At 43.2% G+C, this 20,592-nt stretch overlaps 1 protein-coding gene across 3 annotated transcripts in view; it reads left to right on the forward strand.

The window, feature by feature from the left end:
* The first annotated feature begins 4,331 nt into the window (after positions 1 to 4,331).
* The window catches only part of NADK2 (NAD kinase 2, mitochondrial), a 31,029-nt gene continuing 14,768 nt past the window's right edge, over positions 4,332 to 20,592 (forward strand). For 2 of the 3 annotated variants that reach the window (XM_085042425.1, XM_085042427.1), the window contains exons 1-3: positions 4,332 to 4,751; positions 18,669 to 18,757; positions 19,107 to 19,195. In XM_085042425.1, coding sequence (XP_084898551.1) covers positions 4,407 to 4,751; positions 18,669 to 18,757; positions 19,107 to 19,195 — 523 coding nt within the window. In that variant the 5' untranslated portion in view covers positions 4,332 to 4,406. The remainder of the gene's footprint in view (positions 4,752 to 18,668; positions 18,758 to 19,106; positions 19,196 to 20,592) is intronic. The other variant, XM_085042426.1, reaches the window with a different exon arrangement.

Below are 20,592 nucleotides of genomic sequence, written 5' to 3' on the forward strand. Positions count from 1 at the left end.
TGGACTGAATGTCCTACTTTACATTCTGGAAGTGTTTGAATCTGTTCATAAATCTTGTCCCTCAGGTTTATATGTCACACTCTTTGGTGACCTCTGAACTAGTTTTGGCAGACTGTATGAGGTTAAGAGTTAGGAAATATCGCTATGGAATGAATGAGTACAGGAAAAAACTTTCAGCACATTTGCTTTCAGTGCAAGTGACAGCCAGTACAGCACGGACAGGGAGGGAAAGAACATCCTTATTTCCCTTAGCTGGGTTTTAGAGGCCTTACCATCAGGGCATGCTGGCAGGGGCATGCTGGCAGGAAAATATAGAAAAAGCATGCATGGCCCATTCTACAGCAACTGTCTGTCTAAAAAGTGGAGTTGAAGTCATAATATTTCATGTTTCACAAGCGCTAAAGATTTTGGTACAAAATAATGTGTCTGCAGCTATTTGAGCATATTCAAATGTTGAAGTCAATTGTATTAGACCACTTCAGGGATAGTGTAGTTTGCTTTGCATAAGCAAAGAGAGGGAAGAAAAATAGAAAAGTAAATCTCTGATAACTAAAATATGTTCTAATGAAAATGTGGACAAGAAATCTCGCTCCTCTCACTGGTTTTGTGTAAAAAAAATTTCAGTAATTTGAATTCATAAGAATAGCTGCTTTTACTATGCTATTTCTTAAGATTCTTCCTTAATTTTGTAATTTGGAATTTATGAAACAAATTATATGACTCAACTATGTAATAAGTGATGAGGGTAGATATGTTACAAGCAAAATGCAAGCACAGATAGAATCTGGGATCAGAAATTCAATCAGACTACACCTGATAATGTGTTCATCTACATGCCTTTTAAGACTGTGACGTGTTGTATGAGTGACGTTTTCTAAGCATTAGTCTGGAGTTTTCCTCTGGATTATCAGAATTAACAGCTGTGGTCAGCTGGCCTCAAAATCCGAGGACTTCGTTTTATGAAATGTTACAGTGATGGTGTGTTTACCTCCTCCCCTGTGAATTCATCTAACATGGACAGCATCACCATTTTAAACACAAATGAACCACAGTCATTTTCAGTTACCAGCAGCACTGAGGGTCACACAGAGGAAGTCAAAACAATGTAAATAATTGGAAAAATTAATTATATCCTGGATACTAATTAAACTATCACAAGCAGGCATATTCACAGACTTCAAGAAGGAGTAGAAATGAATGGTTGTCCTAGATTGTAACTGCACTACGAGCAATATATACATTCTTTTGGGTGGAAATAGGCTACATATGGAGATCATCTTCTATAAAACTGCTGGCACAGTCAGACATTGCCAATTTTGCAGCTAGTGAAATAGCTTAGGGAATTACTAGCTGTTTATGTAGAAGTTTTTCCAGTTACTGTGTTACACAGACTAGATTATTTTGTGTGTAACATAGGGGATTTTTAAGGTTGACTATATAACTTGAAGCATATAGAGCTAAGGATGCCTGGTTTTCTATGGATTTGTGTCTTGAAATTTACATCATGTATTGCAACTCCTTGGTGTCTAAAATATGCATTACTCTGAAGCATTTTTCTAACTACAGGCAGTATTGAGGCATCAGTTTCCATGAAGAATTTTTCGTACTTTGTGCCCAAACCAAAGCTGGTTGTAGTTAGCCAGGGGTTCAAAAAGTTATTACAGTGGGAATTTACTCCTACTCTATTTTGTGTCCTACAAGAATACCAGGTTTAAATGCCTATATTTATTAGTTTGATTTTGTATGAATGAATTTGTCCCTTAATCCACTGGGTATAGTGCTCTAAAGTCATTGAAAATGGGGCATTAAGACATGTTGTATGTCACAAACTGAATATATGTCAAAATAAGTCAAGGGTCATTTGACAGATACGTGTGTCTTCTTGCCCATTCAGATCAAGAATTGTAGTAAGGGAGGGGTTAGTGTCTAATGAATATTTTGTAAGTAGGTCCATTTACAAAGTAAGATGCAAACTGTAACATTCCAAAAACTATGTGTTGTAGAAAGTTTAAACCCTTTTCCACAAAGACAATGGGCTATCAGACAAGCTGTGTACTCTGACAGAGAGCTAATCTGTCAGAAATTTCCTTCTGGGAACCATGGATTAATCACTTCATACTCTGTGCTCCAGCATTGCTCCCAGAACTTCGGGATATAATCTACTGATTTTAATTTACATTTTCAAATATGTATTTCATATTTCATGCTTTTGAGCTTGCTGTGGGAATTAATTCAAAAGACCGTAACATGATAATCACATGACTTCAGAATAAAATACTGTTCTATATTCAAATTTAGGGGCTGAAACGGATTTGTTTTTGAAAGACTGAGACAAGTCAATATAAATAGATAATACATGAAGCACAGAATCTTAGAAGAACAGCTAAATGGTCAAACAAGTTACAAAATAGATACCATTCAGAACAGAGTCATAAATTTTCAAAATACCTTCTTTTTTGTCTCCAGGATGTTGTATTACCTACTGCTTTGTACAACCTAAAAGTTAATGGTTATACAGAATGAGGCATTTTCAGGTTAGCAAGGGAATTAGTTATGTTTAATTGGCCTCCTGGTAATCTGTTTTGTGATAGTTTCCTTCAAGGCTAAGCTAATCAGTAGATAGAAATTCCTCCTAACCAACAGCAAGGACTGGAGAGAGCCTTTGTGTTGTTGTTCAAGGGTAGGGAAGAGCTGAATGGCTGCAGCTCTGCTCATTTCCTAAGACTCTTGGCAAAGCACTGTAGAGGAGTGCTGCATTGACAGGCAAGAGCTGCTGCTTCAATCCCTTCCCCCAGGGAAGATCAGGAACAAGGTGAGTAATGAGAAATGTGTGTCTGAGTTATGCCTTCAGTGCAGAAGGATCGTCTGTAGCAGTCGATGCCTGCGCATGCAGTTTCTAATAATGATACAAACCCCCACAAAATTTCTGGACAGCTTGCTGGCAATATTGAAAAGGAACTGAGGATCGATTATTTAAGGGGTTTTTTTTTTTTTCACCTGGCACTGCCAGACGCTGTCTCGCAGCCTTGCTGCCAGATCCCTGCCTGCGGGAGCCGCGGCTCTCACCGCAATGCCCTTCCTGCCCTTCCTGACACTGGCAAATGTCACAAAGACCAGGCATGGATAACAGTAAGACTTTTAAAGCTACATGTTTCTCGTCAGCTCTCAGCACCAGTTGCAGTATTTGGTCCTTTTAAAACAAAATACATGCTGTGTTTTCCCAAGTTGCAGAGTCTTCCTCCGGCACAAGGTTTTTTCCCCTCGCCCCCAGCTTCCCAGGGAAGCAGAGCAGCCCCACAGCGAGGCCATCCCACCTGATTGCCACAGCCGCCGACCCCACAGGCCACCTGCTCAAATTATTGTTGAGCATTATGTCACAGTTGGGAACATTTCATTATCAGGGCATTATTGCACAGCTGGGGGCACTCTCGCTGTCCCGCGGGGCGGCGAGACAATGCTCAGGAACACCGTGTAGTCTCAGAATTCTTACATGTTCCCTGAAACTATCTTAAGTTTTGCTAATATAGTATTATCAGTTCACATTTGCCTTTCTACGGTGTTGTAAAACTATCACAAAGACCGAGAACCGGAGCAGCAACAGGATTACATGAGATTTCCACACACACGGTCAAAGCCCAACTAATTTCTTCCTCTTTATCCTTTTAACACTGTCGCTATTTCCCGGGACACTGCGAGTACCGAGGGCAGTGCCGGGGCACTGCCGGCGCTGTCGCTATGCCCGGCACACAGGGAGCGCTGCGGGACACTGGGGAGCACCGGAGCACTGCCGCAGTCCCTCACGGCGGGATCAGTCCCGCAGCCCCTCACGGCGGGGTCAGTCCCGCGGCCCCTCACGGCGGGGTCAGTCCCGCAGCCCCTCACGGCGGGGTCAGTCCCGCAGCCCCTCACGGCGGGTCAGTCCCGCAGCCCCTCACGGCGGGGTCAGTCCCGCAGCCCCCCGCGGCGGGTCAGTCCCGCAGCCCCTCACGGGGGCGCGCGCCGCGAGCACATCCGCCGCGCGCCGCCTACGTGCCTCGCGCCCCGTCCCGCGCGCCGCCAGGAGCCGAGGCGGGGCCACGCAGAGGCGGGCGGGGAGCGCGGCCCTCTCCGCTGCGCATGCGCAGCCGGCGCATCCCGGGCGCGGGGGTGGGGCACGCGCTCGCGGCGCGCTGTGTCCCGGTTGGCTAGGGAGAGCGCAAGCGCCCGGGCGAAGAGCCTGGCCCCGCCCTCTTGAGGGGCGGGTGCCTCACGGCGCGGCTCGCTATTGGCGGAGGAGGCGGCTGCGCGCGGGGAGGGCGGGGCAGCGGGCGCGGCCGGGCCATGTGTGCCGGGCGCCGCCGCAGAGCGGCCGCAGCCGCCGCCGGCAGCGCCGCACCCGCCTCGGGGAGCGGCGCAGAGCCCGGGCGATGTTCTCCGCATGGGTCTTCCCGTGCGGTCGCCTCTGCCTCGCCGGCTGGGCGGCCGCTCGCCGCTCTGCGCCCCTCAGCCAGCGGGCGGCGGCTTTCCCCGCCCCACCGGGGCTGCCGCTGCTCGGCGGCGCCCACCGGCGCCTGCTCGCCCTCGGCGGGCTGAGCCCCTCCGCGGCGGCGGCCGGGCGGGGGGTGGCGGGGGCCGCGCCGTGCGGATCGGGGGCGGCGGGGGGTGGGTTCCGGCCGTCGCGAGTGGCGGTGGTGGTGAAGACGACGCGGTACGAGTTCGAGCAGCAGCGGTACCGCTACGCCGGGCTCTCCGAGGAAGACCTCAAGCAGCTGGTGAGCGGCGGGAGGGGCCGGCGGTCCCGGCCACCGAGGGCGTTGCCGCCGGGGCTGCAGCGGGGGTCGGGGGGACACCCGGGGTAATGCCCGGCTCCGGCGAGGGATGGCCGCGGTGATGCCCGGCTCCGGGGGGGTTACCGGGCTGATGCCCGGCTCCGTGGGGGCCAGTGTGTCCGAGTGTCCCCGCGGCTTCCCCGGACCCCGGTGGGACGGAGGCGGTGGCCGGGGAGGTGAGCGGGGTCGCGGCCGCTGTCCCCGCGCTCTGTCCCCGCTGCCGGCGCTGTGCCCTCCCGCCGCGTCCCTCCCCGGGCCCCAGTCCCGATGGAGCCCCGCCGGGGGCGAGGGGCACTGGGCGCGCCGCCGGACCGCCCTTCATTCATCGCTTGCACGGTGCCGAGAGACTTGTGTAGTAAGCGTGTTTGGGTTTTACCTTCGGAAGGATTCCTGCAGCCCTCAGCAGACTGCAGGCTTTTGCTTGCAGTGTGTAGTATAAAGATTAGAGAAGTGCATGCTGAGGAAAACACAGTGCTACAAAAAATCCCCGCTAAGTCTTCGAGTGGACTGATTCGCATTTCCTCCGCTTCCTTACCTCACATCCTCACTTCATCCTTACGTATTTTCCTTCATCCAGACAGCCAAGTCTCTCTCTCAGATCAATCCTCCTTGTTACAGCTTGTAGAAAAGCCTTTTCTTAGTCTCTTAGGAATCTTTAGTGTAAGGGTTCTCCATTAGTGAAGACGTACTAAAGTAAGCAGCTGTCTCTGGGAGTTGATATGTGCACTCTGTGTGTTGTGTCTTCATCTCCATCATGATTAGTGACCTCACCCATTTTCCCTTTTCCCTGTGGCTGTCTCCTTCCAGTGTTCATCTGCCACCGGTGGGCTGAAGGATGGTACCTGCTGGAGTTACTTGGGCTGCCAGCAGTCTGTGCAAGCCATGTAATGAGCTCATATTATTATGTCTTTATTCCAAATAAGTCCATTACATTAATTTGTCCACACATTAATTTGTGTCTGTCAAGTCTTTGGTCTCTTACAACTGGAAATATATGAGACCTTTGTTAGTTTGCAGTGTTTGGGTTAAACTTGTACGTGTGCGTAAGTTACATAGCAAGGACAAATGGCTGCATAGCCTTGCTTTGTAAAGAATTGGGCTAAAAAATACAGTATCTACAGCAGTGTCTGTGTGCTTCAGTTGGTTGTCTACGTCCAATGGAGTTCCTGTACAAATTGTTTTTGCATTTTTTTTTGTAGTTCTCTAGTCACAGTTCATCAAGTTTAATGTGGAAATGTGATTCTGTGTTGATTCTGATGTAGGTTCCTGTTGCTGACATGTCCCCATACTTCCATTCACACTGTGGTTAGGGAAAAAGAGTCTCTCCCAGCTCATCTGTAAGACTTTTCATTTAGCTTGTCTTGAGGAATCATTTCTTCTTGTTGAGGGTAGAGGTTGTCCTCAGTGTGCAGCTCAGCCCAAGAAAAGCAGAATGGTTTTTGGTTACTTTTCCCTAACTGCTTGTGTACAGGCAGCACTGGGACACTGAATTAGGGAGCAGCATTGCAATCCCATAGGTTTTGGTGCTCATGACTCAATGTAGTGTTAGCTGCAGTTTCTTCTCTCATGAGAACGCACATTTTTGCATGATTGGTAACCTGTATGGCTCTGAATAGGCATTTTTAATAAAGTTACTGAATTCAGTGGCCAATTGTAATAGCTGCAGAATCACCTTAGTGTTTGTCCTTTTGAGAAACTCATAGGTACACAATAATTCTTGGTATTTGTGACAATTCTAGAATTTTTTTGTTCTAGGCCTGGTGCTTTTTTTTTAAATTTACCTTTCCCCTTAAAATACTGCTTGTGAGGAATTGCAGCAATAAAACTTGGTGTCGCCAGGTAGGCAAAGCCCGACTTGCCTAACTACGTGTGTAGCAATATTGAGTTAAGCTCTTGCTGTAGGGGCAGGAACACAAAGATTTGTGCAAGAACACATTGAAAAGGTCTTCCACAATTTTGTTTTTGAAATGGAAAATAAGAGAGTGAAGGAATTATCCTTGCTGCCCATTTCTTAAATTTTTTAGCTAACCTGTAAAAATTTCTGTATTTGCATTCTGCTGTGACTCTGGTCTCAGATCTCCTTTCCTCAGACTGAGTTAGTGGCAGCCGCACTGAATATGTTATGTGAAGGTTCAGGATACTCATCCTTTCTGTTGGGGACAGAGATGACTTTGTAGCAGAGTGATGGCTGTGAGTGTCCTTCCCCCACAGAGCTGTCGTGGGCAGCTTGGGAACACGATGCATTTGGCTTCCTGGTGTTAGCTGCACTCCATGCTCCGTGTCCCTGTTTCTCCTGGGGAGACTTTGGAAGCTGCTCCAAGGCAGCTGATGTCAGAAATGAGCCCAGACACACAGTCTTTGGGTCTGTGTCTCAGTCATGTTGAAGGGCCACACAGAAAGCAGGGTGGGAGTTGAGTTCCTGTGAAAGCCTCCCTGGGATACAGGCAAAGAGTGAAAGCAAAAGAGCATAGGAGAGGTTTGGTTTCCTTGTGCTTGGAGCTGCAGGCTGACCCAGGCTTGGTGGTCGTGGGCATTGTTACATTGCAGGCTTGGGTGTCCTGGAGGGGAGGCTTGTGGTGTGAGGGAGCCTGCATCAAAGGAGGAGCACGGTGCTGTCATCCTCTGTCACGGACTTTCAGATATCCTGACTCTGTCTGTCTGAAATACAGAGATTCAATTTCAAGGCAATGTTGGAGGCTTAGATTTGAGCAGCCATACCTGGGCTTGTTTGCCTTCCAGTTGTGAGCAGAAGGGATGTTTGTAAGTTTCTAGAAGAAAACTGGTGTCTTTACCAGGAAGCTTCAGATTTCAGTGTAGCACAAGTAACGAAAATTGTGGGCTTAAGCAGTTCTGCCTGATTGCCCAGACAGGAGAGTAGTCCTGAACCTAGCTGTTGCAATCAGAGGGTTTATGTTTTAAGACTGAATATGCAGTAAGTAACTTAATGCAGAAATGGTGGTGCCTTTGGGCATACATCCTAATGAGATGGGATTTGTTCCATATTTAAGGAGGCTGAAGATGAATCACTGGAATACACCAATACGTACTAAAATGTGATACACATTGTAGCATATATCATATATTTGATATACACAGTATAAATCACAGTACACTCCAAGAAGCAGAATATCGGTATGGAGGGTGACTGGCTGACATTTCTAATAAGCCATAAAGGCCCTGGGCACCTGTGGCTTAAACTCTTCTGTGGCCTTTCTATTGGCCACCAAGTGAGTTTTATTATACAAACAGTATGAAATATTGCAAAGTCAAAGGTGCAAGGTCACAATTCCAGAATTCTTTCTCTGTTCAAACAGAGATAGGAGAGGTGGAGGAGCAGTCCAGACAGCAGACGAGTAAGACAGAGCAGAGATGGAGAGCAAGGGCAAGTATTCTTTGGAGTGTTTAGTAGATCTGTGAAAGATGCAATCTTCCATTGCATCTCTACATGCATGTTGTACATGCCTGCTCCAGGCAGTTGTTTTTACTTATCTTGTAGAAGATATTCTTACATGCTTACAAATAAGTCATTATAATCTGTTCATAAATGTAGAAAACCACATCTGACTGTCATTAATAGTAGTCTAATTCTGACCTAGTCTGAAAAGTGTAATTAAGTGCTGTGTATGCTGTTGTACAGGAGAGGTTTCAGAGTCTGTTGTTCAGAAGGCAGATTAGAGACCTATAAATATGGGATTTCTAATACAACAAAAGAAAAATGCCCCAAAATGACCCAGCAATTTTTAAAAAAGTGTTACATCAGTAAATTATGTGCATCGTATCATGCAAAAAATATTTTTCTTTGCCTTCATGAAATTTAACGGTACTATTCGTTTTCTAAAACTTGCAGTTACCAACTTTGAATTAGATGAAAATAGTAATATTTCTCTCAAGTCCCTACAAACAGTTTGCTTAGCACAAGTGACAGCAATTTGCATTTCTTCTGACGTGGTTTATTTGGATTAGCATCGAAGTAGGACTAGTTACAGAAATGAATGGTCCAGTCAACTAATATTGAAGTATGTTGTGTTTATTATGCTCTCAATAAATCCATGCAGAAGCACTGCTGTTATCCTTATGTAAATTAAGAGCGTATAATACCCCAGAAGTAGATAAAGCCAATTTCCTGGCTTCAGGTTTTTGGTTTTTTTGATAGTGCAGATGTGATAAGCTGCTGACTTCTCACAGCTGGAAGGTCTTTAGGGAAGAAGAACAATTTATGTGTCCAAACACATTTCATACACAGTTCTAATTATCTCTGAAAATGTCACATGGAAAATTGGTTTGTTTTGGTCTTAATTGGAGGGAAGTTGTTCAGGGTGGACTAGAGCTGATATTTTGTTGTGGCTGATGTATGTGTTTTTATTTGGAGCAGGAAGGGAGAGCGCAGTTGGGGGTTTGGAACAAATTTTGGCTCTTTTGGACCACTGCAACAAATTGCTAGGGGTAGTAATCTCAGTGATGTGAAGTTCATATAGCTTTATTGAAAACTGGTATTTTTACCAGTCTGGTTAGGGAAGAGGTAATCTATTGTCAGGATATTCCCTTCCCTGGAAGAGGCCAATGCGAACTCACACAGGTGGTGCATAGGGCAGCAACAACTTACTGATCTGGGCTGGTCAGGAAGGAAGGAAGGAGTGTTGCCCAGCAGGTAGGTGAGCTTTGGCTGGGGCTCCTGTGTTGTGCACTTAAACAACCCCACAGAACTGTGGATGGGGTGTGGGGAGGGTGTGTGTTGCAGAACACTATCCTCCCACCCCTCAGTTCTTAATTCAGATATGTACAGCACCAGTTGTTGCTAGCCTGTGCATTAAAATTTTCATGTCTCTTAAATTCCCTCTTGTGGAAAATGTACTATTTTAGCTATAACTTGAGAGGTGATCGATTTTTGGTTTTAATTACAGAAAATTTCTTTGCTGTTTTTAACGTTACATGGTGAAAGATACCCTTTTGCTATCACTTTTGAATTATCTTTCCTACATACTAATGTTACAGGCTTGTAACTTTCATACCGCCACCTGAAGAGAGGCTTTTGGAAAACAGCCAGGTATTTTGTTCTTAAATTTCTGATTTAGAGGACTGCACTTCAATGCAGGTTACTATGAACACTCATTGACTCTTGAACACTTATTTATAAAATGCTACTCAAATACTTTCAGAACACTGGGATTTTTGCAAATGCAAAGAAAGTAGCAGAAGGAAAACGTAATATGAAAACATCAAAGTTCAACTGAACTCTAATGTTAAAATTAAATCTAATAATTTAGCAGAAAATTAAAAAGTTACTTTTCTGAAAAGCAGTAAGTGTTAGAGCATTTAATGCTTTGTCTTCTTGTGCCTCCAGATGTACGGAGGTATATTTGAAGGAAGTATCTTTAAATAGAAACTTAGTTAATGAATGCAGTGATACTGTGAAATTTTTCATTGTTCTGTTGAATTCAGGCTATCCATCTCTTCTACATTGTAATGTGAACTTTTTCAGTAGATGCTCTCTTATGTAGCACATAAAATGTTTTAAAGCTGTTAGGACTGTACTCCTGAAAAGAGGGAGAAATACCAACTCAATTTAGTGAATTGAAGGATACAGAATTTAAGGCACAGGTTATATTCCACCAGGATTATATCAAGCTAAATACACTTTTTTTCAGAAATAAAATTTTTCATTTGGTCCAGTGGAAACTAAGGTGGGTGTAAATGCTTTTCAAGTTACACAACCATAGTGTTCATTTGTTTACCTTTACCTTTGAAATTTGATCTACTTGCATCAGTGATAAATAACTTCAGTTGCATTTGCTTTATTAAAAAGATCCTTCTATGTTCTTGTTCTAAGAGGAGTCTAGAATATGATGGAAACAATTAAATGGGATGTAGTAATTATTTTTTCCATAATATTTGTTTTTCCAGTATGCCATTCAAGTATATTCAGTCATGTATAGCAAATAGATATAAAAGTAGGGTATTTTAGTGTACCTAAATTAAACTTGTGGCACTATATCACCAAGCATCTGATGCTGTATATACAGCTGAAAAAGGCTGCTTTTTAGGAATTACTTTAATACTGGTTTTAAGTTACTTCATTAGTTGTGATTTATGACATCATGTTGGTGTTGTGCTGAATTGGTGAGAACTGAATGACTGAATTGCCTGGATTGCCCAGGTTTTCTAGAAACCTGTTAGTGCAGAAAGCACTTACCATTGTTTATAGTTAACATAACAATTTGCTCTGCATTAGCCTTTGAATTGCAAACCACTATGTATATTCTTCAGATGTGGTTAAAATGACAATGATGCTTTAATGTGGTTGATGAAAAATTAGAAAACAGCTTATGGCGTTTTTACTTTTTTCATGTACATATCAAACTTTTTCCCTAAAGCAGAATTTCTGTAAAACTTCAGGAACATAATGTTGCCAGTGAATTCAGCTGCTGCAGAAGTAATGGTATACAAAATGCTAGAATATCTATACTTCATAGTCATTAGTCTGCAGCAAATACATTAGTCTGTAGCAGCATTTGAAGGCCTGATGTGAGTAATGAAGGTGAGGGCTCTAAATTACTGAAGAAAAAAGTGAGGAAAATACAAGGAAAAAAAATGTTCCTAGCTAAAGCAGCCCACTGGACTTCTACAGTATGAGGGGCGACGTGGTGAATTGGTGGAAATCTAGCCTGTGCCTGAAGGAGGCTGTGACCCCACGGCAAGCCCGTGCTGGAGCAGACTCCTGGCAGGACCTGTGGCTGTGGAGAGAGGAGCCCATACTGGGACAGGTTTGCTGGCAGGACTTGTGACCCCACAAGGGCCCACACTGGAGCAGCCTGTTCCTGAAGGACTGTGCCCTGTGCTGGAGCAGCTTGTTAAAAAGTGCAGCCCATGGGAAAGACTCATGCTGGAGAAATTTTTGAAAAATTATCTCCCACGGGAGAGCCCCCAGGCTGGAGCAGGAGAAGGACTCCTCTCCTTGAGCAGTGTCAGAAGCAACCTGTGATGAACTGACTGTAACCCCCATGCCCATGTTCCTGTGCCACTGAGAGAGAGCTGGGATGAACAGAGTGATGGAGGGAAGGAGTTTTTAAGATTTGTTTTACGTCTCATTATCCTGCCCTGATTATTATTCATAATAAATTCAGTTCATTTCCCCAAGATGAGTCTGTTTAGTCTGTCATGAGAAGTGGTGAGTGATCTCTCCCTGTCTTTATCTCAACTTAGGAACATTTCCTTATATTTTCTCTCCCCTATCTGGTGGTGACAGGGTGTGATAGAGTGGCTAGATAGGGCACCTGGCATCCAGCCAGGGTCAACATGCCACATTAAGCCAGAGACTTATCAAATAGTATTAGTCAATAAGCCTGGATTTTTTCTTAATAAATATTTAAATTTGACCTGTGCTTTTTTTCTGATGTGGTGGCCCTACTGTCTTGAGTCACTATCTGTAGCTAAACCATATGACATCAGTTGATGCATTTATTATTTCTAGTGCAAAAGCAATTAGGAGACCACACTTTCCCTTTTAAGAAGTCAAGCAACTTCTGTGAAAGCAGGGACCTTAAAGATCTCTCTCAGCGTGTCCTCACAGGAGAGGTGCTCCAGCCATCCAGTTACCTTTGTGGCCCTGTTCTGGACTTGTTCCCACAGGTCCTTCTCCTTTCTGTGCAGGGACCCCAGAGCTGATGCAGTGCTCCAGGTGGGTCTCACCTGAGCACAGCAGAGGGGCAGAATCCCCTCCCTCCCCTGCTGCCCACAGGGCTCTGGGTGCAGCCTGGGGTGCCTTTCTGGGCTGTGAGCACACACTGCTGAGCCATGCTTAGCTCATCTACCGCCGCCTTCACATCCTTCTCCGTGGCTGCTCTCAATCCCTTCTTCGCACAGCCAGTATTGATACTGGGGCTTGTCCTACCCCAGGTGCAGCACCTTACATTTGGCCTTGTTGAATTTAGTGAGGTTTACACAGATCCACCTCTCAAGGTCCCTGTGGATGTCACCTCCACTCACCAGTGTGTCAGCTGCACGGTACATCTTGGTGTCATTGGTGTGAACACAGCAGTTGAATCTGCTATACATCAGGGATAGTTGTGTTCTGTACTTACTGTGAAAGTTGGTGTCATGTCCAAACCGCGCTATCTGCTGTGTACTACCACCAAATTCAGCTCCCCCATCAGTTCCAGCTGATGGCTGGTAAAAACACTAACCATTCAGAGTTGTGGTTCAAGCTTGCTGTGTCTGGCCTAGCACGCCCTTTTCTGTGGGACACTTGAAATGTGTCTCCAAGGTACAGATTTCTATTGGGCAAGTTCTGCTATGTCTAGCTGTTCAGTTTATGTTTATCTGTTTTGTCTTTGGCATTTCGTTATCTAAGATTCAGAAGCTGAACCACACTTTAATCCCATGTATTTGTATGTGGATTATTCTTTCATTATGAAATAGGAAAGCTTAATATGTCATCTGAGCTTCTAAGAAATTCAAAGGTTTAGTGTGTGCCTGACCTGTCAGGAAAACTGCATTTGTTTGTAGCATGACAGACCAAGCTTTACCTTAACTAGTAGTTAACACCAGAACATAGGATAATTACTTGCATATAGATTGATAGTCTTTGACTTTGCTAACTGAGGAAGTTTTAAGTCAGAGTCAAATTTTGTCAGAAAAGCTAAGAGAAGTGTATGGCTTGAAGAAAGTTCTGTATTCAAAACTATATTTAGTTCAAAACTTAATGTATTGAGAAAAATATTTTTCTATAGGCCTATCTATAATCTTGTTTGGTTTATAACAGAACAAAACTAAGCACTAACTTTAGCTATACTTGGGACATGTGGTTAAATCTCAGGAGACACTTTTTGAAAATACAGGACTTTTAAAGTGTTGTACTCTGCTTAGAAACAGATTGTTATTGCTATAGTCCTGATAGTATTTTTTTCTTTAGGTTAAAATTCATATTTTTTGTATTCAGCTCTTGCTCTCTAAATCTTTTTGTATTGTTTGGTTCTTTCTGTAGAAATCATGTAGATTGCAAAGCAGTGATCTCTTCTTGTTTTCCAGCTGGGGTGCATGTGTGGGCAAGTTCATTGTGGAAATTTGAGAGACTAATTGTTTCTAAATCTATGCTTTTTGTTGTTGTTTGGGGTTTTTTTTCTTTTTTGTTTTTTTTCTTCTTTCTAGTCAGACATTTAGTTTAACTCCTGAATGAACAACAAGTGATTGGTACACCGAGGCGTTAACTCCACCGTGGTGCAGTGGCAGTGCAGGTTAGTGCTGTAAATTCAGGATAAGCCTAGTATTGAGAATATATATATATATGTATGTATATGTACATATATATATTCATGTAAGGCCAAAGTACTTCTGAAAAGTTCCATTTAGTCTTCCTGGACAAGCCTGGGGTGGGCCACAAGGATGATCGCGGGGCTGGAGCACCTCTCCTGTGAGGACAAGACAGTTGGAGCTATTCAGCCTGCAGAAGAGGAGGCTCTGGGCACAGCTTACAGCACCTTCTAGTACCTGAAGGGGCTCCATTATAAAGCTGAACAGGAGCCTTTTGTCAGTGAATATATTGATAAGATGAAGGGAATGGCTTTAAGCTGAAAGAGGGGAGATACAGCTCAGCTATTAGGAGGAAATTCTGTGAAGGTGGTGAGGCTCTGGCAGAGGTTGCTCAGAGAACTTGTGAATGCACCATCCCTCAAAGTGTCCAATTCCAGGCTGGATGGGGCTCTGAGCAACCTGGTCTAGTGAAAGATGTCTCTGCCCAGAACAGGGTGGTTGGAGCAAGATGATTTTTAGGGTCCCTTCCAATCCATGTCATTCTGTGATTCTACCCGGATGAGATGCAGAAGGTGCTTAGTTGGCAAATTCACTCCAGACAATATCAATATTACTGTATTGAGAGAGCATACTCTTTTATCCTGATGCTTAGGTTAGCAATGCCAGTAGGACTCAGCTATGGCTTTTCTTTTCCCATTGTCTAAATCAAGGGTCATAATCCACATATGTAGACAACAATGGGTATTGTGATGTTGCTTCTGTATTTTTGTCTAGAAGCCACATTCTTGTTGTGCAGCATTGTTCCTGCAGGGCCAAGATTACTGAAGGGCAGCAGACCCACAGTTTAAGCCAAGTGAAGTGGGACTTGCCAGAGGTGCCAGCTAAGACTACAGAAGGAAGACAGTCGAGCAAAAGTCCCTTGCTTAAGTGACTGTTAAAGGAACTCCATAGAAAATTATTCTTTCCTTAATGAAGGACCAGGCCAGAATGTTCAAGAAAAGCTATATTCTCAGATATATGATTTACACCTTTTTTTTCAGTCTTCTAAGGATTCTCCAGGAAATGTTCTGTTCTCCTGAGTGTGTTTTCCACTGCAAGCTCTTCTGGAAGCATGCTTTTAATTGCATTTGTGCTGCGAGGTTTGAGACTACTGCTGAAGTTGTGCCTTAATGTATTTTTGTCTGATTTGTCTTTGTTTTCATATGCTAACGTACTTTTTACTGGAATAGCTCTTGTATATATATATATATATATATTCATGCATTTTATTTTGCATGGTATTGAGGTCAGATTTACAGGCTAGTGGTAAATCATAGCTTCCCCCAAAGGAAGAATTTGAAAGTTGTCTTCGTGTGGAATCTAACCCCTGTGTGCCTTTTTGAGGAGTCAGCTGGTAAAACCCAAGCCTGGCATGGTTTTGGGGGCCTGTCTCATGATTAGTCTCATGGGCCAGACTGTCCTTGTGCTGTCTGCACATCCCAAGGTCCTCCAAGGCTCTTAGGGAGGACCTTGGAGCCTTATCATGCACACAGCAACTGGACTGCCTGATATTTGATTTCAGCTCTTTTAAAGTAAAAAGCAGATGGTTACCACAAGGGCTGTAGGCACTTCTCTGGTTATTTGGAGTAGTTGAGTGAAGAGCAGCTGATGATTAGCATTCCTGTTGGATATACTTGACTGTGGTTAGGCTCAGTCAGGCTTTCCCTTTGTGAGTTCTCAGATGAATAAATTCGTTATTCACCTCTGACCTAGAGAGATGATGCTGTAGATGAAGCCTTATCTGTTGCAATGTAATCTCTGGAGCCGTTTGCATCAGGACAATTTGTTAGCTCCATAGATACAGCACAGCCATTTAAACTCAAGGCCCTAACTTTTCATTTTTCTTGTTGCTTAGTAATACTTGCTTACTTATTCTCGAGCTAAATTCAAAGAGGAGATCTACACATTCAATGCCTGTTCTCCAATGCTGCTGAAGTGGTTCATCCAGTTGTCAGAATACTAATAGCTTATTTGCTGGGCAACGTCTTCTGTCTTCTGAAGCTGTTGGTGAAATAATTTAACTTAACTATAGCAAATGTAAGTTACACAACAGACTCTGTTCCATAGCAATGGCACTACCCATACCTCTGTTTCCACGTGATGCCAGTGAAATGTTAGCTGTAGGCTCACTGCTGATGTTGGTGGCTCAAAAACCTGCGAATGGTCACACAGAGAATTCTTACATTGTTACTGTTCTGAGATAAAAGTTCTCTTCCATCAAATTGAAGGATAGCATTCTGACAAATTAGCCAAATAAATGAGGTACATAAAATTGCAAGATGGAGTCTGTGGTTTCTGTTTTGTGTGGAACTAAAAGCAGGCTGAAAAATGTGTGCTGCCTCAGCAGTCTGCCTGTCATGTGCTTGTTGCATTTGCAGCAGATACTTCTAGAGGGGCCCTGACTTTTAGTACACCAAAATGGTGTTTTTTGGAAAATGTTTGATTGTTGATTTCTTGTTCTTTTGGTAAAGCAAGATCAATTTGTGCTTCAAAAGTGCAACTGAAAATTCTTCTAGCAAATTAGATCTATTGTGCTCAGCAGCAGATGTCTATGAGGGGCAAATACCTCCTTTTTTCCTTTCTGCCTCTTCCTTTCCCCTCCAAATGGATCATGAGCGAGTGACAGCAGACCCAGCAATGGGCTGTGCTGTAACTAGCCGTAGCCCTGTGGACTCCTTCCCTCCTCAGAGCCCACTGGGGCACAGTTCAAGTTCCCAATGTAACACCATGGACTCTGCAGGACCAAGAGGTGTACAGGGTGCACAGGCATTTTAGCCCAGGAGTAGAAACAAAGGGTTTAAATGTGTGAGGCAGTTAATGGGACATAGCACCCTGTGCCCCAGTAAACCAATGCGAGCAAGCTTTTTAAAAGTAACTTGCAATATTTGTCTGGATGTTTTCTGATCATCCACATAGTCGTGTCTGTGTGTGCTCGTGCATAGCTGGCAGGAATGACTCCCACTGTCTGCCTTTGGGGCTGTTGATGCATCCAGGCAGCCTGTGAGTCTCTGTTGGAAGTGGTTTCCTGATCCCAGCTATAAGGCCACTTGAGGATTTTATACCTGCAAGTTAATTGCCCGTTGTAAACATACTGAGTGGAACAGCAATGCAGTTCCAGAGCAGCCAGTTACATTCCTTTCTGTAATTTCTTCAGTGCTAAGTCTGTTTTATGTAATGACCTCATGGTCGGATTTCTTGACATGAATGGGTGTCAGATAAATAAAGATTGCATTTCCTGGTTATTGAATTGTGGTTGTCTTCAGTTGTCATATCCTGACAGTCCTCTCCCCTTCTCTCTGGAGTTGGGCAGTGTGTGAGTCTATGAAAATGGGATTAGTTGAGGCTGTCTGGCACCACTTTCTTTTGGAATGGTATAAAACTTTGAATAAAGGCACTTGAATAAATTGCTGGAAGTGCCTGTTCAGAGATTCTGGCACAGATGAATTCTTCTACACAAACTCTAGGAGAAATTCTGTTTCTCTACTGATAAATTGGTTTTAACTATTCAGGGAAAAAGAAGCAGTGACAATATAATTGTAGATTAATTCAGGCTAGAATGAGCATCAGGAGCCTGCTGTTTAAAGCAGGATCACTTTCATTATGAATGTATTTGTAGACTCCTTTTGCTTAATATGTTTTGCACCCTCTTTCTTTCACTTTCTTTATCTCCACGCGAACACGTATTTGGCACTATCAGCCCCAGATGAGGGGCCCTCTCACTAAAAAAGGTAAACAACAAATGGTGACGGAGCTACTCACTCAAAAACTTGTTGCAAAACTAATCTGCAGTCAGCAGTCTCATATGAGCTGCAGTCAGCAGCTCATATGAGTGTATCTGTATAAAATGCAAAACGTTTCCACGGTCTGAAGAGTGTGTTGAGGTTAAGTATTCAAATTCTCCATTTTCCTAGAAGGATGGGACTAGAATGCACCAGCACAGTTTGTCTTGCTATTCAAACAAGTTATCAACTTGTTTGAAAGATGTGGTGTATAATCTAGGGAACAGTGTTAAAGGTAGTAGGTACATTGTCTGTAAGCTTTTTTTGATGCAGGGAAAATGTCACCTTTGTCAGCACTTGGCAGTCTTCCATTTTAGCTCAAATACAATTTGAAGGGTAATGCTGTAGGTATTTCAGGCTCTGTTTTCCTAATTGTCCTTCCTGTTGCTTTTTCTGTTGTCTGTCTTCTCTACAGCACAATGTTTAGCTAACTGTCTGGGTGCTTTTAGCACCTGGCAGAAGTATAGTTAGTGTAAATATGGATTCACGTAGAGCTGAAATCAGGTGGCAGATTCAGGAGAAGCAAAGTGTCTGAAGTTGCATGGAAATCAGTGCAGTATGCTTGTTTGCATATTTGTGTAGTCTGTGATTCTTGACTGCTGTGGCCATGTGATTCATTTAAAGAACCAGTCAATACTGGTTGACTCCTGTGTATATAGAGATGTAATTAATGGAGTGCTTATAAAAACATATCTCAGCTGAGATAAAATACATGCTTTTTTATAGCTTCTATTGCATTGCTCAAGCGCACTTACTGTAGTGACAAACTTCTACAAATACTGTTTGTGTCTTACAGCTTGCCTTGAAGGGATCTAACTATGCTGGTCTGCTGGAACGGCATCGCATTCACACAAAAAACGTGGAGCATGTTGTGGACAGCTTACGGTAATAGTGTGTGGATGTTGAGGATTTCAGACACTGTACAAATATCCATGGATTCTGTGAAACAAAAGGAAGCCTTGTGTTACAAGTGCTAATAAAATAGGAACACTGAAAAGGGAGTGATGCAGATGAGCAGTCATTCCTGCAAGAACCATCATGTGAACTGGCTCAGTTCAGTTGACTAATGTGCTTTATTATCATCTTGAAAATAAATGAGAAAGTTGTACAGGATTTGTGTGTCATATGTTTATAAGCCAAATATGACTAATTACTCCTTAATTGCATGACAGCTTTTCAGAAGGCTGTGACAAGAAAATAGAAGACAAAATTCAGACTTTTTCTGAATTTACAGGAACGAGAAGATAGAAGTTCGTCTTGTTAAGCGTCGAGAATATAATGAAGAGACAGTTCGGTGGGCAGATGCTGTAATATCAGCAGGAGGTATGACTTTATGGGAGAGAAATACTTGTTTCAGCATGTTTTCATAGATATGTTTCTCAAAAATATTTTGCAGTGTGTGAAGCAACTGGAAGTATGTACAGTCTGAAAACAAATTGCTAATGTAATTGTTGGAAAATCTGACAAAGTTCAGTGGTTGTGACCATCTTGTCTACCTCTAGAATCTAAAATTTTAGCCCTAAGAAGTGAGTCCCAGTGCATGGCCACTAGAAAAGTTTAATTGCTGTGTGTAAAACAGTATAAACTGTGGAATTTGCTATAGTTTTCAGCTAAAGAGTATAAAATACTAGATGTCATGTGATTTTATGTAGCCCTAAAACCTATACTCTGTTTTTTGGGATGTGAGGTGTAGACTAACATACTACCTCATGGTCCCCTTGCTCAAACTGTCTTTCTTGCTTTCACACTTAATCCAGTGACTGGCGTATCAAGTTGGATGGTACAGGTAAAAGTGTGCAACTTCTGAGCATCTTGTGCCACTGATAAGTGTTTTTCAGATGAACCAACAGAGCAACTAACCTGATTGTTTATTTTTAATGTTGGATTGCAGCAGTTCATTCAGTGTTATTTTTTGGGATATGCTGCAAATACAGCATTGTGTTGCTGGGTTCTAACATAATGTTCACTCATCTGTGGCAATTAGACCTGACCACAGCTTTCTCTCTTCCCACTAGTCCAGTTTGCCCTTGGGTACTGATCACCATGCAGAACGGGTAGAAAGGTTTATGTGTATATTCCTGAAGCATCCCAGTGCGCTCTTGTGGATTTCAAAGAGCTTTTCTAAAGTGCCAGTTTGTCTGTGGCAGAATTTTTCATGGTTGAGGCAAGCAGCTGGGAAGTAATACATCATCTGAGGTTTTCAGAGCTTACTGTCTTTGTGCTTTTCAGAGCTTATATCTTTGTGCAAAAACTGAATGAGGTTATGGTTGTCTTTCTGTTAACAGACAGGAAAAAATACCAATATCTGGCAAAACCAGTACATTTAAAGATTTCTACTTACCTAAGACTTCTTTTCCAATGTGCCTATCTGGGGCCAAATAAGATCTTTAAATTGCCTTCTAGGAGGACAATGGGTGAAGCTAAAGTCATTGTTTTTATGTGATTAACAGTAACATTTGGTTTTGTTTCCTGTCTCCTGTGGCTTTGTTTAGCAATAATGTCTAAATTTACTTCTGTTAGAGAATTTCTCTCACTTGCTGATGAACGTACAGAAATTTCCATGAAGCTCTTTTAAAGCTTGCTTCTGCCACATTCAATTGCTTGGGCATGTATAGCTGTCAGATAAGTTGTACTTTTTCCAGTCATGTTTGCCATCTCAAATTCAGTTGTCACTACCCTTATTTACAGATGTCAGTAGTTTTGTACCATTGTATTTTTTT

Source organism: Lichenostomus cassidix, chromosome Z (genome assembly GCF_008360975.1).
Source record: "Lichenostomus cassidix isolate B80296 chromosome Z, HeHo_3.0, whole genome shotgun sequence".
In the NCBI taxonomy this organism is placed as follows: Eukaryota; Metazoa; Chordata; class Aves; order Passeriformes; family Meliphagidae; genus Lichenostomus; species Lichenostomus cassidix.